This window comes from Chenopodium album, chromosome 5 (genome assembly GCF_948465745.1).
Source record: "Chenopodium album chromosome 5, dcCheAlbu1.1, whole genome shotgun sequence".
Lineage (NCBI taxonomy): Eukaryota > Viridiplantae > Streptophyta > Magnoliopsida > Caryophyllales > Amaranthaceae > Chenopodium > Chenopodium album.
Genome location: NC_137838.1, coordinates 68,988,162 through 69,004,645, shown reverse-complemented (window position 1 = coordinate 69,004,645; position 16,484 = coordinate 68,988,162). Strand labels below are relative to the sequence as shown.

General features: G+C 34.7%; 1 protein-coding gene across 2 annotated transcripts; it reads right to left on the bottom strand.

Annotated features, from left to right (window-relative positions):
* Positions 1–5,479: 5,479 nt before the first annotated feature.
* On the bottom strand, positions 5,480–15,123 carry LOC145630924 (DNA polymerase delta small subunit-like). 2 transcript variants are annotated; one of them, XM_081683046.1, is made up of 15 exons: positions 14,990–15,123; positions 14,733–14,862; positions 13,629–13,735; positions 13,361–13,487; positions 12,382–12,489; positions 10,309–10,424; positions 10,146–10,229; positions 8,890–8,958; positions 8,717–8,788; positions 8,542–8,633; positions 8,341–8,468; positions 7,437–7,538; positions 7,256–7,323; positions 7,028–7,106; positions 5,480–5,977 (listed from the first exon to the last, which is right to left on the bottom strand). In XM_081683046.1, exons 1-14 carry the CDS (start codon positions 15,044–15,046, stop codon positions 7,047–7,049), a joined length of 1,320 nt encoding a protein of 439 aa, XP_081539172.1. In that variant the 5' UTR covers positions 15,047–15,123; the 3' UTR covers positions 5,480–5,977; positions 7,028–7,046. The 2 variants fall into 2 exon arrangements, with proteins under 2 accessions (XP_081539172.1, XP_081539173.1); XM_081683047.1 differs by having other exon boundaries at positions 5,483–5,972.
* Positions 15,124–16,484: the final 1,361 nt, after the last annotated feature.

The following is a 16,484-nucleotide window of genomic DNA, read 5'->3' as shown; positions in this document are numbered from 1 at the left end:
ACAAAAGCTCAAGTCTTTTTCCCACGCAATTTAGGGTCACTTATCAGGTGGTTTTATAGCCTTTATTTGTCTGTATTGATATGCTAATGTGTGCTAAAATGGTTTGTTCCAATATAGATATTTAAGTAGTGGGCAATATTTATGACAAATGGGTGAGTAGCAACCCATGATACCTTATATCAATGGCAAGTATCCTTTTGGAAAATTTGCAAATTACAGCCATTTAAAGTTCGTATTTTGCAAATTACAGCCATTTAAATTTTTTTTTTGCAAATTGCAGTCCAAAATTTCGTATAAGTTGTAAATTGCAGCCCAATTCAACTTTTACATCGATTTACATATCGAAAGATCTTCGATTAAGGTTTTAGGGGTCATTTTAGTTCTTAACACTAGTAGAAAATACATAATGGGAAGCGGTTCAAACCCCCTAATGGCAAGCGGTTCTGAACCGCATGCCTTTAGGGGGCTTGCCAATTGGCCTTTAAAATGGCAAGCGATTCAGAACCGCTTGCCAATTCTAAAGAAAGGGCAGCGGTTTTGGCGTCAAACCGCTGCCCATTAGGGGTATTAAAAATAAAAAAAATTTTGGTTTTTTTCAATTAAATTGATACATAATCAATCCAAATGTAAAAACATTAATATTTTTATTAATTAATTGTTATAATATCATTTAATTTACACCACCAGCCACCACCCACAACAACAGCCACCAAACACCACCAGCCACCACCCACAACAACAACAGCCACCAACCACCACCCTACACCACCAACAATAAAAAAATGGCACCAGCCACCAAACACCACCAGCCACCACCCACAACAACAGCCACCACAACACTAGTAGAAAATAAGACCCCCACCCACGACCAGACCCCCACCCAAACCCAATCCCAAACCACAACCCCTACCCACCACGACCCTAACCCAAACCACAACCCCCACCCACCACGACCCTAACCCGAACCACAACAGCCACCACGACCCTAACCCGAACCACAACCCCCACCCACCACGACCCTAACCCAAACCACAACCCCCACCCACCACGACCCTAACCCAAACCACAACAGCCACCACGACCCTAATCCGAACCACAACAGCCACCCACCACGACCCTAACCCAAACCACAACAGCCACCACGACCCTAACCCAAACCACAACCCCCACCCACCACGACCACACCCCCACCCAAACGACGACTAGAAAACGCCGATTTGGACAAAAAAAATTCGACCCACCTTAAAAAACATACCATCTAACCACAACGACCAACAAAAAACCGATTTGGGCTTGAAATTATGGTTTTAAAGGTCAAATTCGACCATAAAAACTCTAGATCTAGGGTTTTCATGGTCGAATTTGACCTAAAAAACTTGAACACCAACACATGCACAAATTTGCTCGATCTTGTTTGAAATTTGCTCTATCTTGTTCGAAATTTGCTCGATTTTACTTGGGGTTTTGTTCGATTTTGCTCGAATTTACCTTGTTTTGGCTCGAATTTAAGAAGATGAGAAAGAACAAAGAGAAAGTGAAAGAGAAGAAAGGGGCGAATTAGGGAAGAGAAGAGGAGAGAGAGGAAAAACGGGAGTAAAAATGAAGGAGGAGAGAGATGAACTCGGCGGAAATGAAAGAGGAGAGAGAGAGCTGAGCTCGAGAAATAAAAGAAAGGGAAGGTGATGCGCGTTTAGGTTTTTTTTTTTTTAAATGGCAAGCGGTTTGGGGTTGAACTGCTTGCCAATATATCTAATGGCAAGCGGTTCAACCCCAAACCGCTTGCCATTATATATATTGGCAAGCGGTTCGCGCCAAAACCGCTTGCCATTTAAAATTACAGGATTTAAAAAAAAAAAAAAGTGAATGGCAAGCGGATTTTAAAAACCGCTTGCCATTTGGGGCTTCCCATCACTTATTTTCTACTAGTGTAAGAGACCGAATTGAGCTCGATAAGTGCCTCGTTTTGCTTAACAAAAGTATATCGATTTGTGGGAAACTGTAAGAATGAGACACTTGCGTTATTTTTTTTGCTAATTCCGAGCTCAATTCGGTTCCTTAAGGCCTAAAATGGCCCCTAAAACCTTAAACGAAGATTTTTCGACATGTAAACCGATGAAAAGGATGAATTGGGCTGCAATTTACAATTTATACAAACTTTTGGGCTGCAGTTTGCAAAACAAAATTAAATGACTGCAATTTGCAAAATACGAACTTTAAATGGCAGTAATTTGCAAATTTTCATATCCTTTTTATTATTATTATTTTTTTTTAACAAAGGTTAAAAGAGAAATATCTATTACATATTACTACTAAAGCAAATAAAATAGACGACATGCTCTCTTGCAATTTGGTGAGCCCTGTGAACCTGCCGTATGTCTGTAAATACTGCAGTGTTGAAAAGTGGACCCTCAAAGCTGAATCTATTACACAACCATAAGTAACGGACATCCCCACATCCATCATCGCATAGAAGAGTGACTAGATTATAAAAATCCGTAAATATTAAAAGCGATTGAATGTCTGCATTAAAAGCCCTTTGCAAAGCATACAAACAGGCTAAGGCTTCTGAATGAAGAGGTGAAGTGCAAAACCCAAAATTACTCCCACCAATAATCCTCTCATCCAGAGGATCTGTATGATCGAGACACCAACTCATTCCTACTCATCGTGCGTCTTTGAACCACGATCCGTCGATATAAATCTTAATTAAGATAGATCCTGTATGATTTTGCCCTAATGAGCTACATAAAACCCAGGCGGGGACAAACCAGTGAGAATATTAGAAGAGGAAGAAATCTCTATACATTTAACCTCATCCATAAAGATAGTATGAGACTGTAGGATATCCAGTAGTTGCAGTCCAATTGGTACTGTAACAGGCGTACCAGGTTTACCCTGTTATTCCTAATAAATAACCAAAGACCCCCACAAAGTACCAACGAAGGTGCTAATATTGGGACTCAAAATCCCGTCTCGACTAATGAAAAGTCGGATATAATTTTGGATCAAATCCGAAAGAGAATAGCCAGGTGCCCATGTACTTTTGATGCTCAAAGCGCCATCCCTCAATGCTGCTTTGCAATAGTGCAAGCAATCCCTAAACAAATGGTTAAAATCTTCTAACTGCATACGACAATGATCACATGACACATCCCGCATTGGAAAACCCCTGTGATGAAATATAATAAATTATTCTACTTAGCTTATTTTTGGAAGTACATTGTAGTATTGTACAGTTATTTATTTTTTTATTAATAAAAAGACATACGATATCTACATTGTATAGTTTATTGGGTATAGTAACTCATTTATGTATATAATCACAGTGTATACTATCAATTGTAGTTTTAATAATTTTTTGCCTTATTATTTTGATCTTTATTATATGCATTCCATTTGTTTATTACACATGAGTTGCCTCATTTTAATATTATAATATCACAAATTTTATGAAAAAAATTGCAACTGCCAAGCACGGGCGTTAATCTAATAAGACAAATTTAAGTGACAAAAAATATTTGTCCACAAAATCTTCACTTATAATGTGCAAGTGTGCAACAAAATACCCTTACCTAGCTCTAAATATTATTTATCATCGAAATTAAAACTAGTGTGTAGCTCAAATGATGCTCCTTGTATTATACTTCGTAGTATTTACACATGAAATGTTCTTTTTTCTTTTGGCTATACATATATGAAGAAGCACATTCTTTGTCTTGCATGTTCTGATTTGAACTTGCTATTAATTACTACTTTGATAGAAATAAAAACTATATTCTATGATAAATATAAAGTAAAGGCATAATTATTCGAGATTATTGAGTCATAAGAGTTATTTTGTCTCAAAACTTAAGCTGTCATTAAGGAAATTTGCATATAAGTGAAAACCTAACAGCACATTTGGTGAACAGTTATAAATCATGAAAATGTTAAATCTGTGCAAATATGTGAATTAAGTTGTACAGTATATCATTACCATATGGTATGTGAGGTCATCTCTAAGCCCTCATGTTCCTCATAAAATTTTCCCATTACCATTTGTAAGGTGGTATTGATGAGTGGTAATCGATCGGAGATTCATGAAGAATATTCACTTGTATGTGGATGAAGTTTCATTTCCATGATATCCAACTTATATCAGTGAAGTAGGAAAACATAGCTAATGAATATTTGAAATGGTTAGATGCAATGTCTAAATCATATTTTATTTCCAAGGATAATTTGCCAATTACTACAGCAAGTTAATACCACTTTGTAAATTACTACCGCAAATTAAAAAGTTGTGAATTACTACCACAAAAAATGTTAAGATGTTGCGATTACTACCAAACCCCCATTAAACCCAACTATGACGTCATTATATCCCTTTAACCCGTGTTTGACCATGGTTAAGGGCTTTAACCATCCCCCCGAAAAAAGAAAATGGTTTAGGGATATAATGACGTCATGGTTAAGGGCTTTAACCATGGGTTAAAGTGATATAATGACGTTATAGTTGGATTTAATGGGGGTTTGGTAGTTATCGCAACATCTTAAAATTTTTTGCGGTAGTAATTCACAACTTTTTTTAATTTGCGATAGTAATTTACAAAGTAATATTAACTTGCGGTAGTAATTGGCAAATTTTCCTATTTCTAAATAGTAAAACAATTTCTGTCATGCGCTAACATGTCCAAATGATATGATATATGATGTTAATGTTTTAGTGTAAGGTCACACGTGACACATATATTAGTAATCATTTTTTAATTCATTTTTTTTATACCAATTAGTATACTTGCCAACAGGGTACAGTTGGCAATGGAAAATCCAGTCTTGTAGGGGTTGGATAGTTAATTTCTTTATTCATCCGCAAACTCTCACCTGGGATGTTGACAAAGTTCAACAGTGTTTTCAATCCGCAAATGCTTCCACAATCCTTGCTATGGAATCTCCTGCTATACAGGAGGACTTTCGCCTTTGGGTGTGTACTACTTCGGGGAATTATATGGTTAAGACGGGTTACACAATGCTCATACAACCGCTTAGTCCTTTTTGGAAAATCTTTTGGTCCCTTCATTTACTTCCAAAGTGGAAACTATTCTTATGAAAGTTATTCCATAACAGTTTATCGGTCAAAGGAATTTTTTAATGATAGCCTGATATATGTCCAAAATAATCAATGTATAGTAATAGGTAATAGATTTTTTGAAGGAAAAAAAAAGTTATAAGTTGATAAATTTATAATTTTCTTCAAAAAAATAAAATAAAATAAAATATAGTGGTAAATTTAAAAATACTCAAGTAAATAGAACACGAAAAAAAAAACAATTATTATAAAGATAATATTTAAGATTACGAATGACATTATAATTGTATTATACAAGTATTCCCAAAATAAAAGATTTTTGCTAAACAGGGAGGGAAGTTTTAGAGAGAACCAGAAAGTAACACGTGTCATTCTTGATGTTTGTTTTAATATTATGTTATTGATTGACAATCAAACCCTTTTTAAAGTTAAATCCTCATTTAAAGAGAAGAAATAATGCACAAGAAAGGCTCACATAATGATGACAAAAAAAAAAAATGCAATAAAAATAACATAAGACTAAGGTACTTAGAGCAATGCTACAACACAAGATTACCTACGACTACAGGTATACATACAAAACGCGAGCACTAGTCAGAAAAGGCTATAAATCTATAATATAACAACCACCAAAGGATGGCTTTATCACGGTGTTGCTTAGGCAACTTGTTTTTCTTATGAAGAGATAGGACCAATATCCTTTAACTTAAGCTAGCAAACATGATGCAGAATTCCAGAGGAAACATATATATTTGATATTGTAGTAGACGATTCGGAGTTCAGCATAATAGGTTCGAATTTTGCCATAGGATGGCTAAAAAAAATAAGCTACCACAAGTCCACAACCTCCAAACTGAGTAAAGTTCCAGAAAATGCCCTGCTAGGTTGAGAAATAACTTTTGACCTGCCCTGACAGAAAAATGTCTGCATTTTTTAGGTTTGATATCTTTACATAAATGAAATTGCATAGAATATAGTGTTTAGGGCACAAAAGCCAAGATGATACAAAGGATAACATAAATAAGATGATGCGAGAAACTCCCAAGAGAAATTTATTGATGCTGGGATTGAAATTTTGCACTAGAGTGGTTGACAGTACAGAAAGCGGTCATTGAAACAGCTTATAGAATTTAAGAAAGCAAGACACTCCAGCAATTTCTTTCTCTGTTCTTTGAATAACATTTAGATTCAGTGATAATCAAGTAAAATATTCAATAAGTGTGTTGCTTTAAAACAGACAGATAAATAACGATTAGGTGACGGTCGTATGAGTTATGAATAAAGCAACATTGATTTATTGGCACTGTATTCTTCACATCATTCAACAAGGCAACTTTGTGTTGTGGGACGCTTGGTAAATGTTAAAATTCTCCATGCATAATAACTTTGCGTTGTGAGACGCTTAGTAATTGTTAAAGCTCTAAAAATTTATTAGGGTTTCAATGGATCAAGGATTTCAATGGATCAAGGATTCAAGTAACATCTCATTTGCTGAATCCTACTAGACAATTCTACCATTGAAAGCAAGTTCCTTTCTAAAATTTGACAGTTTTTTCCAGATAGTGGCCTAATGGAAGTTATAACGCATGGCCTAGTACATTTTGACGAGTACACAAGCAGAATTTTAAGACAAAATTCAAACTACTAAGATGCCTATGATAATTTTCAATCATGTAATATGTGCAGGTCTCCAAAATCAGCCGACATTAAATACAGAACCATGAAAATTGACAACAGAAATTTTGATTCTTAACTTTTTTGAGGCCCATATTTTATTTTCTATGAGACAATACCTAATAAGGGGTGAAGTGTCCAGATCAATCACCCTCGAGAGCTTAATGCCAGTACAACGAGGGAAGGCCAGAAAGCCCAAGATATGACTGGGAGTTCAGGCAAAGAAGATTAAGTCTTACCACGAGCTAAAAAGACATAACAAAATACAAAAACATGCGGATGTACCTGAAATCCATGATGACAATTAAAAGCTGAACTGAGTCCCAAAACTCAAAGCATGGCACTCCAGATTTCTCAAATTAAGCTGCCAAAAAAGAAAAAGGCATTACTGCTGCAACACTTGTAAAGAGAATGCCTTATACATTCTAGAACAATTACGCAGTACATATATATATATATATATATATATATATATATCCTAATACGGGTATTGCAGCATGTAATAACGCTTACCACAACTGCAACTCCTGTCTCGCAAAATTTAGGAATAGTAATTAGTTGTGTCAATTGCCCTTCTGGTCCTGTGTGCAAATGAATGAGTAAGCTATCTTACTCTTCGTATATAGGAGTGTTGAATGACAAATACTTCAAAAGTTCAGGTAATATTAAAAGGAGGACACAATTAAAGGATTACCTTTAACTAAACGGCTTCCAAACATATCCTGATTGCCGACAAAGTAAACATGAGGACAACTCTCAATTACAAAAGGATCCCTGTCTGTAAATGGATAACACCCTAAAAATTCCACAGAAAAAATTGTTTATCAAGATATTTGGAAGGAAAGGGCCAATTAGAAATCCAACAGTAAAGCAGCTTAATTACAGTTGAAACTATTTCATCCCCAGAATAAAAATAACATCCATCTATGCTAATAATTTATTATAACAGGAAAATTTGGAAGAAATTTAGAGTTAATGTGTCTTCAATTTGTCTTTCCTTTTTTTTTTTTTTTTTTTTTTTTTATTACAATAGGTTATTTTGTTTCAAACTTCATGCCTCTTCAACTTGAATAGTTATCATGCCCCTTCAAATCTTCAATGTCATCAATGCAAATAGTTATTATTTCACTTCATCTTTCAATTTCATACAATAATCATATCCCTTAATATCATTCTCTATACATTCAATAATTTACTATCGCAAAGGTTCCCATATTATATATCTATGCACGAAATGTAAATTTTTTAAAAATTCAAATATTATAACTTATTTACCAATTTCGACAAGTCTTTTAAAGCACAAAACCAAATATAGATACTCATCTGGTCATTTTATGAAGCTATAGGAAAACAATTTACTTTCTACAAAACAAAAATTGTACATTGCACAGGGTCAAAACTAGTTTGATTTCCATAATCGAATTGCCTATGATTGTAAGCATACTAGTAGTAGTTGCTGTTAATTTTAGTTGTCTGCTACTCTATTCAGATTTCAGACTTTTCACAAACCATTACTTGGTTCCTTTCCCCCCCCCCCCCCCCCCCAGCACAGATAACTTTCAATGAAAAAAGAAGATAAAAAAAAAAACTACTTTCACCTAGAGTGTTAGGTGCAGATGGCGCAAGATGCCTCCATCTCAATGTTCTTTCCAAGAAATCAAGTTTATCTTTAGCTTCTGAATACTTATCAAGATCGTCAATATTCTGCCCTGATGTCCCAAGAAATCTACAAGATGTAGCCCACTCAGTACACATCCAATTCAGAAACAGATGAAAATGAACAGTAGGCCAAATATTACCTGATATTGTCAAGCTCAAAAGAATGAGGATTAGTACAAGATCTGAAGGTGTTATAAGCTGAAGACCCAGGAAAGAGGCATCTATTTAAAGGCTGAAACAAAAAGTCAAGATAAATTCAAAGGCTATCAAAAGTTGCAATAGCCCTAAAATCAAACTCATATTTAGAGAAAACACCTGCTGTGGTAGATAAAAATTTGCAGGATCATTTGGCCCTGGCATGATATCCAGAGGTACACCAGCAGCAATCTGCAAATAAAAATTACAGGCCACGTTAACCTCAGCATTCTCCATAAAAGAATAGGAAATAAGAAACAAAACAAATTCACTCACTGAGCAGATGTAAGAACCTGAGTCAGCAAGATATCCAGTTCTCTAAATGGTTCAGACAGCTTAGCTTGATCCTTTGATCCCAAGTTCTGCAGAAACAAACAAAATCTAAAAGGTCCTTTCAAGAATACGTGTTCAAGTGTTTAACCTCCCCCCACAAGCATCGTAACAAGAACGAATAAATTAAACAAAAACAATAGCTACCTATTATTATAAAGTCACAGAAAATTCAGTCATGAAGAGAAACATAATCATCAGAAATAGGAGAGAAAACATTCAAAACAATAGATACTATTATATCAATAACATAAATTTCACAGTAAACAAGGGAAACTTAATTACCAGAGATAAGTGCCATTTGAATGTGCTAGTAAAACTTATTATCAGGAAATTTAATCATTGTGGCTAGTATATAATTTTTCATGAGGAGAATAGAGAATTCTGGGAAGAAAATTTAAGAGTTGTTGAATTTGATTATGATATGATAATTACAGAATATGAAGAAGATATTCAAGCTTTTTAAGAGGCTTGGTTCTCTCCCAAATACAGACTGAAACTAAAAGGGACACTCACATTTTCTCACTCTAATCTCCTCTATATATAGACCCGTAATTCCCTTCTCCCTCCCTCTTTTCCATCCCCTTCTTCCTCCTTAAGCTACCTCATAACAGAATTACAGCCATTACCTCATATACCCCTCCACTATACCTAATGCATAACAAAAAGCTGATCTTCATAACGACCCCTGATCTAATATATATTACAACTAGTATGGAAAGAAAGTACAAGTTAAAATAGAAGAAAGCAACAAGCTAATTCGTATTAAGCACTGCATAAACCTTAGTCACAAACACCTAAGTTGTAAAGTTGGACTAACATGTTACTGACTTTCTTCCTCCGTTCTTTTTAAGCTGACACATTTCTTTTATTTTAATTGCCAACGCACTAGTTCAACAATTAATATCGCTAATTATCAATAAGTTAAAAAGTAAAATTTGAAAATTAGATATTGATTCCATGTGACTATTTTATCATAACTACTGTATAAATCACAGAAGCTAGTCAAAGATGAATTTGTCTATTGATTCAAAAGTCAACATGTGTCAACTAAAAAAGAACGGAGGAAGTATTACTTATTTCCAGAACCCATAGAGATGCCAAATATTACCAAAAATGTAAAAGCAAAAACCAACAGAGTAAACTAACCATGATATATGAATTATGAAAATATGAAGCAAAAATTTCACTGATTATTTAATACAAAATAATAAGTTACCTGTCCATTAAATAGTCCTCTGGCAAATTCTACAGAATTTCCAGCAATTACTACATGAACTATCTCTGCAGCAATTCTCTGCTCCTGCACAGATTTAAAAGCAATGATAAGTTGCGACTCTACAGCAATAGTTGATGCAGGATAAGGTACAAAAGAGTAAGACATTTTCATCCCCTAGATGGCCAGTTATATGATCTACAAGCAGCTGGAACTGGAGAGGATTTGACGTGCTATTTCCAACACTTAAGCCTGACACGAAGACGACATACTTGTCATCACCTGTGAACAGATAAACCCAAGGAGATTCAGAGAGAGAGAGAGAGAGAGAGAGAGAGAGAGAGAGGAGAGAATTTAAATGCAGCAGATACAACATAATTCTCGTGGTATATTATATAGGGGGGCCGTCACTAATGAGTTGCAGGTAAAAAGGCATGAAGTTAAAATGATAACATCTCTGGACATTATGCATCTGTCTAAAACCTTGAACATGAGTCCTAAGGAATGAGAAATGCACAGATAGCCTGAATCTTGAAAAAACAGCAAAGTAAACGCATACATTACTATAACCCATCTTTCTCCAGTAACGTTTACTTCTTCATGGTCATCAAAATCTACCCTAAACCATAGCTTCACCAAAGATTCAACACCCCTTTAAAATCATTAGGTGATTATAACGCTCTAAAAAAAATTAAGGATGAGACCCAAATGAGGCTCTAAAGAAGAGCTTCCAACAACCATGATCCAAATCCTCAGATAAGCCTCATGGTTGGATTAGCCTTTGGACCCTCTGTTTACTCTATACCTCCACAACAACAAGTATGTTTGGCCAAGTTTCTGGAAAACAATTTCAACTTCCTAGAAGCACTTTTCAGGAAACTGCTGTTACAGAATTATAAAGGTAATTGGCCTGTTGTGGCCACATTATTTTGGAGGTATTAAACAAAAAAAAAGTTGGTCCATTCTGGAGGCTACAAAAATCATGATATTGTCAACCATTGAAATAAATATCATAGCAATAATTGAATTTTAGAGCTTTTTAAGAACAAGAGAGAAGATGAATAAGTTTAACCCAATTATAGAAAACAAAAAGGTAAAGAGTGGAATGCAATAGCTAATGACTTAAGGTGGGTGGACATTGGGGATTAAACGAATGAGACGATTAATGTTCTGTTTATGATTTTTTTTTTTTTTTAATGTAATATGTAATGATAAGAGTAAAATTTTGGATTGTTTGATGAAATAATATAACTAAAAATAGAATATAAAGTCAACAAAAGAAAAAAGAAAAAAAAAAACTCTATGTTCAAGGAACTGAGGATGCATTCCACATTCGCGTTCTTGTACCACATTCTGGAGAAAGTTCTTTGTCCTCATTTCGTGACTGGATTTATCCCTTTGTACAGGAAAATTTTGTCCTTATTATCAACCAATATTTATGGTAGAATAGGTTTGTTGAGTAATTTCCTCAGGAATTTAGAAAGGGCATTAATTATCCTACTTTCTACCGAGGAAAAAAAAAAGGCTATAGGTTAAAGACTATGCCTATGAATCTCTACTAGTGGAACTATGCAAGATTGATTTGGACCTCATTGCATCAAGTTAAAGTAACAACAGACATTTTAAGGCATTATTTTAAAAGGAAATCGATTATCCCTGGCTTTCTACCAAAAAAAAAAGTCAATATCTTGAAGACTATGCCTATAAATCTCTACTGGTGGAACTATGCAATACTAATTTGGACCTCAATACACCAAGGTTGAATAAAGTAACAAGACAATTTAAGGCATGTGAAGTTGTGAACTGTTTCATGTTAGGGTTCTTGAGTGAGATACATCTTTCTTTATCACATATGTGTATGGTCGACTCTGATTTTAATTGTATACTTCGTATGTTGTATGACTAACAGTTAGCAAATTTGTTTTTTGTTTTCAAAAATAAAAAAGTTGAGAGAGGGGGTACATAGTGTGAGCTATGCTGATTGTTTATATTGCAATATCCTCCAAACCATTGCCTTATATAATACACAGAACCAACCCCCACCCTTCTCTTTCTCAAACCAAAAATATAAATAGCACTTTTCCTAAGTACTATTCCACAAACATCAACAACATGGAACTAAATCCAAGAAAATTATTATTCCTTAGCAACTACAGTGTACATCTAATGAAGGACAAGATGGTCACTCCATAGAGTAACTTCACAATGCAAAGATTGGAAGAGCATCAAGTGACATTACCAAGCTTTAAAGGCTTCTCAATTTGGGGTGGTAGTCCAGCTTCAAGGATATCGTGAACAAGAAACGACCCAGCTCCACTTTCTTTTCCAAGGAAGGCAACCACAACCCCTGTAAAATGGAAATAGTGCAATACTGTCACGAGAAAATACTTATAGCTATTCATATAAATGCTAAAAGGTTTGGCTTACAAGTGACCTGACATAAAAGATGGTAAAGCGAGAAGGAATAAGATGGAATCATAATTGTATCCAGTGATTAAGGTTAGCTGGCATTTCCTATTTTTTATGCAAAGGCCAACAGAAATCCATGTGTTATCTGTTAGTAACATTACTAGTATACAATCCAACCTTTTAAAACAATTGCAGCATAGTTGCACTTATCAGTTATAATGATGAGCAGTCATTTCACACCCTAACAGACGAATGATATTAACCATAGATGCATCAAATCGAGAGAAGTATAAAAGAAATGGAACAAGCACTCTATTAGCAATCAAGAAACTGCCTTTTTGATCTTTTGGGGACCAGAGTGAGCACAGGAAGTGTTTAATAGAGAAGGCTATCTTAGATTTTCAATTAATGTAGATTTCATAAATAATGTAAAACAATATAATTTCCAGCATACTCTTTCTAACATATAACAGATATCAGTTCTTAAAAGCTATTGATATAATCATAAGCCATCCTGCATAATTTCTGCCAAGATATATACATATAAGTATATATAAACAAATTCTGTGAGTAATTTCTTATATATCCCCTTTCAGGCTTTTACTAAAATATGCATCCTCTGGGATTAAAGTCACACCAGAGGAAAGATATATTCTGGCAGACCAGCCAGCTTAATGCTCCTAAATCCTGGTATGGAATTTTTGTGTCCAATAACTAATAAATATCCTATACTCTTTCTAACTAGCTGAATTTTTGTCGCTATAGGGAGATCAAAGAATAAATATAAAAAATAAATAAATATAAAGTACCTGTCACATAAACAGAAGGAAACAGTGAAGTTCCCTCAAGCTTCACTCTTCCACTTTCATCCTCTAGGATCAGGTGATCATCAGGATGCATAAAATTGTGCGGCTTGACCAGAGGAGTCACAGACCTCTATATGTTGATAAAGAAAAGAAAGAAAGAACAGGAAAAGGAGAAAAAATTTAGAACAAACCATGTCTCTAGACAGTAATTGGATGTTTTAGCAATCAAAGTTAGACAAAAATGATATGTATTTCATAGCAACCTCCTTACCTCCTTAGCATACTCATCAAGAATACAGGGTTTGAGTTTCATGTGCTTGTAGAGTGTTCCAACAACGATACACTCCTTGTTCTCTTCCAAACCCAAAATCGTACAAACTACAACCAAAAAAAAAAATCCTCAAAGATATAAATGATTCCTCCCCATGTACTTGGGGTTTTGGATTAATTAATGTCTGACTCCAGTTAGACCACAACAATTACCATAACGAAATGATTGTGCACAAATAGAAAGCTAGCATCATAAGTCAGCAACAAAATGCAGCAAAAAAACTAATTGGATACACAAAGATAAGACCAAAGTCATTGAACAGCATTTGTAAGATAGTAAGCATGCATTGATCAAATATAACAACATCAAAGAAATCTCTCTTAATACACTGCTAAACAATGACATAAGATAGCAGAAATTAAGCATCCCCACAAGCTTGATCAACTACCTTTCCTCCAAAAATTAGAAAATAACCGATTACGGATTAAAAACACTTTAATGATGTGATCACAACCAGCTGGTAAGGTCACAAGTGCGATAATCAATCCACAATGAGGATCAAAAGGGACACTTGAAAGTCATAACTAATGATCCTAAAATTGTAAACACTCTCGAAACCTAAATCTTAAACCCTACTTCAAATGAAATTCTTGCCATATACCCAATAAATTAAGACAACCACTACCAAATAACACCAGAAACTTTACTGTTTCTCCAACCTAAAACATAATGAACCCCCTCCCTCACCCCCCCCCCCCCCCCAGGCCCCAACCCACCCACCAAAAAAGATATGGTATAAACCTCAAAATTAGCTAAAATTATTCATAAAATTGAAGTACAATTACAAAACCAGTAAAATTCAATTTAACCCACATGTAAAATAACCCAAATTTTGTATGCATTAAACTCAAATTATAAAAACAAACTGCAAACACCCCCAAATAAATGTAAATGGTATAACCCCAAAAATCAATTAACTTGAAAAATGAACGAATAATAAAAGTAAAAATAAGAAATTAAACAAACCCCATATGATAAAATGACCCAAATTCAATGATTTTATACTCAAAAGTCCCAAAAAAAACCAAAAATTGGGAAACAAACCAGGAATGTGGGGTTTCCAGTGAGGAACAAGAGAATAAAGAAGAGTCCTCAACATATGAAGCCTTGCAAAGTAAATTTGACTGTATTGTTGTCCCTTATACACTTCATTTCGTACCATAAACACCTCATCCTGCGAATTATTCCCAGAATACATTTAGAATGATAATAATGTTGGATTAAATTGCGAAATTCATTGAAAAAATAAGAACTAATTATGGGTTTGAAAAAAGCATGAGATTGAGGAGAGAGAAAGAGACCAAGTTATGGTAGTGAGAATGCTTGCGTTGGAGGATCTGCTCGCCGTCGACTTCCATGGCGGGAAAACAATGAACACTGCGCTTCAATGCTCGGACTTCTAAAGTACAAACGTGGTTTTTAACTTTTAAATGGGTAATTTTTTTGGAAAATTGTTATTATTAATTTCGACTATCAATTATTTTTTAAAAATCTCTACTTTAAGGGGCGTTTTCCTATCAAAAAAAAAAAAAAAAAAAAAAAAGGGTGTTTTCTTTGATAAGGTCAAATAAGATACTCCTTCTGTCCCAATTTACTTGCAATAGTTTGACTAAACACGCTTAACGGTGCACAAGATTGACTGCCAATATCTTTTATTATATACTCCATATATATATATATATATATATGTATATATATATATATATATATATATATATATATATATATATATATATATATATATATATATATATACTTCCTCCGTTCTATTAATATTGCAACAATGGACTTTTTGCACTATTCATCACTCTTGTTTGACAATATAATATGAGTTATACGTTAAGCAAAATATAGTCAAGTGGGATCTTGTTGGATTCGTCTCATAAAATACTTTCACAATATCAAGTTTTTATAATTTTTACTCTTACACAATTATAGATATTTAGCAGATAAAATGTGTTTTGGGATGCGTAATTTTCTCCTTGTTGCAATATTAACAGAACGGAGGAAGCATATATATATATATATATATATATATATATATATATATATATATATATATATATATATATATATATATATACTATACTATACTATACATTAAAATAAACCCAACAACATCTTTCATGATTACATTGACTTTCATATAATAGCTAAAAAAATAGTCAAAGTGAGATGTGTGAATAGTGCAAAACATCAAAACGTTGCGAATAATTTGTGACAGAGTAACTTGTCTTCAAAAAAAAATTAAAAAGATAACTTTTTTTTCTTAAATGTTAGGCGTCGTAATTTCATTAGTAATTAAAAAAAAAAACCTGACCACGTTCATCCCACCGCAACCCCACTACCTCACTCCCTAACACCCACCAGAAACCACCATCTCCTTCCCCAACCCCACCGAAGTTCCCAGAAACCATTCGCTGCCTCACGTACTCTCTTCCCCCGAAACTACTCGCTGCCTCACGTACTCTCTACCCTCGAAACCACTCTCAGCCCCACCCCTTTCGCTGAAAACAACTCGCAAGCCACCATTTCACCCCTACCTTCTCCCGAAACCACCGCAACTCCACTCCCCTTCGCCAAAAACACCAGATCCCCATGCCCACTCCCTCGAAACCACCTCACCCATTCGTTTTCAAGGTGGTTTCGGGTGCCGAAACCACCACATCCTTGATATTTGGATAATGGGTTATAACTTTCAAGCGGTTGAGAGGGGAGGATGTCAGTTTCGGCAAGGGTAGGGAGAAGCTGGTTTCGGGTGAAGGGTTGGGTTGGGTTGGGGTACCGGTGAGGTTG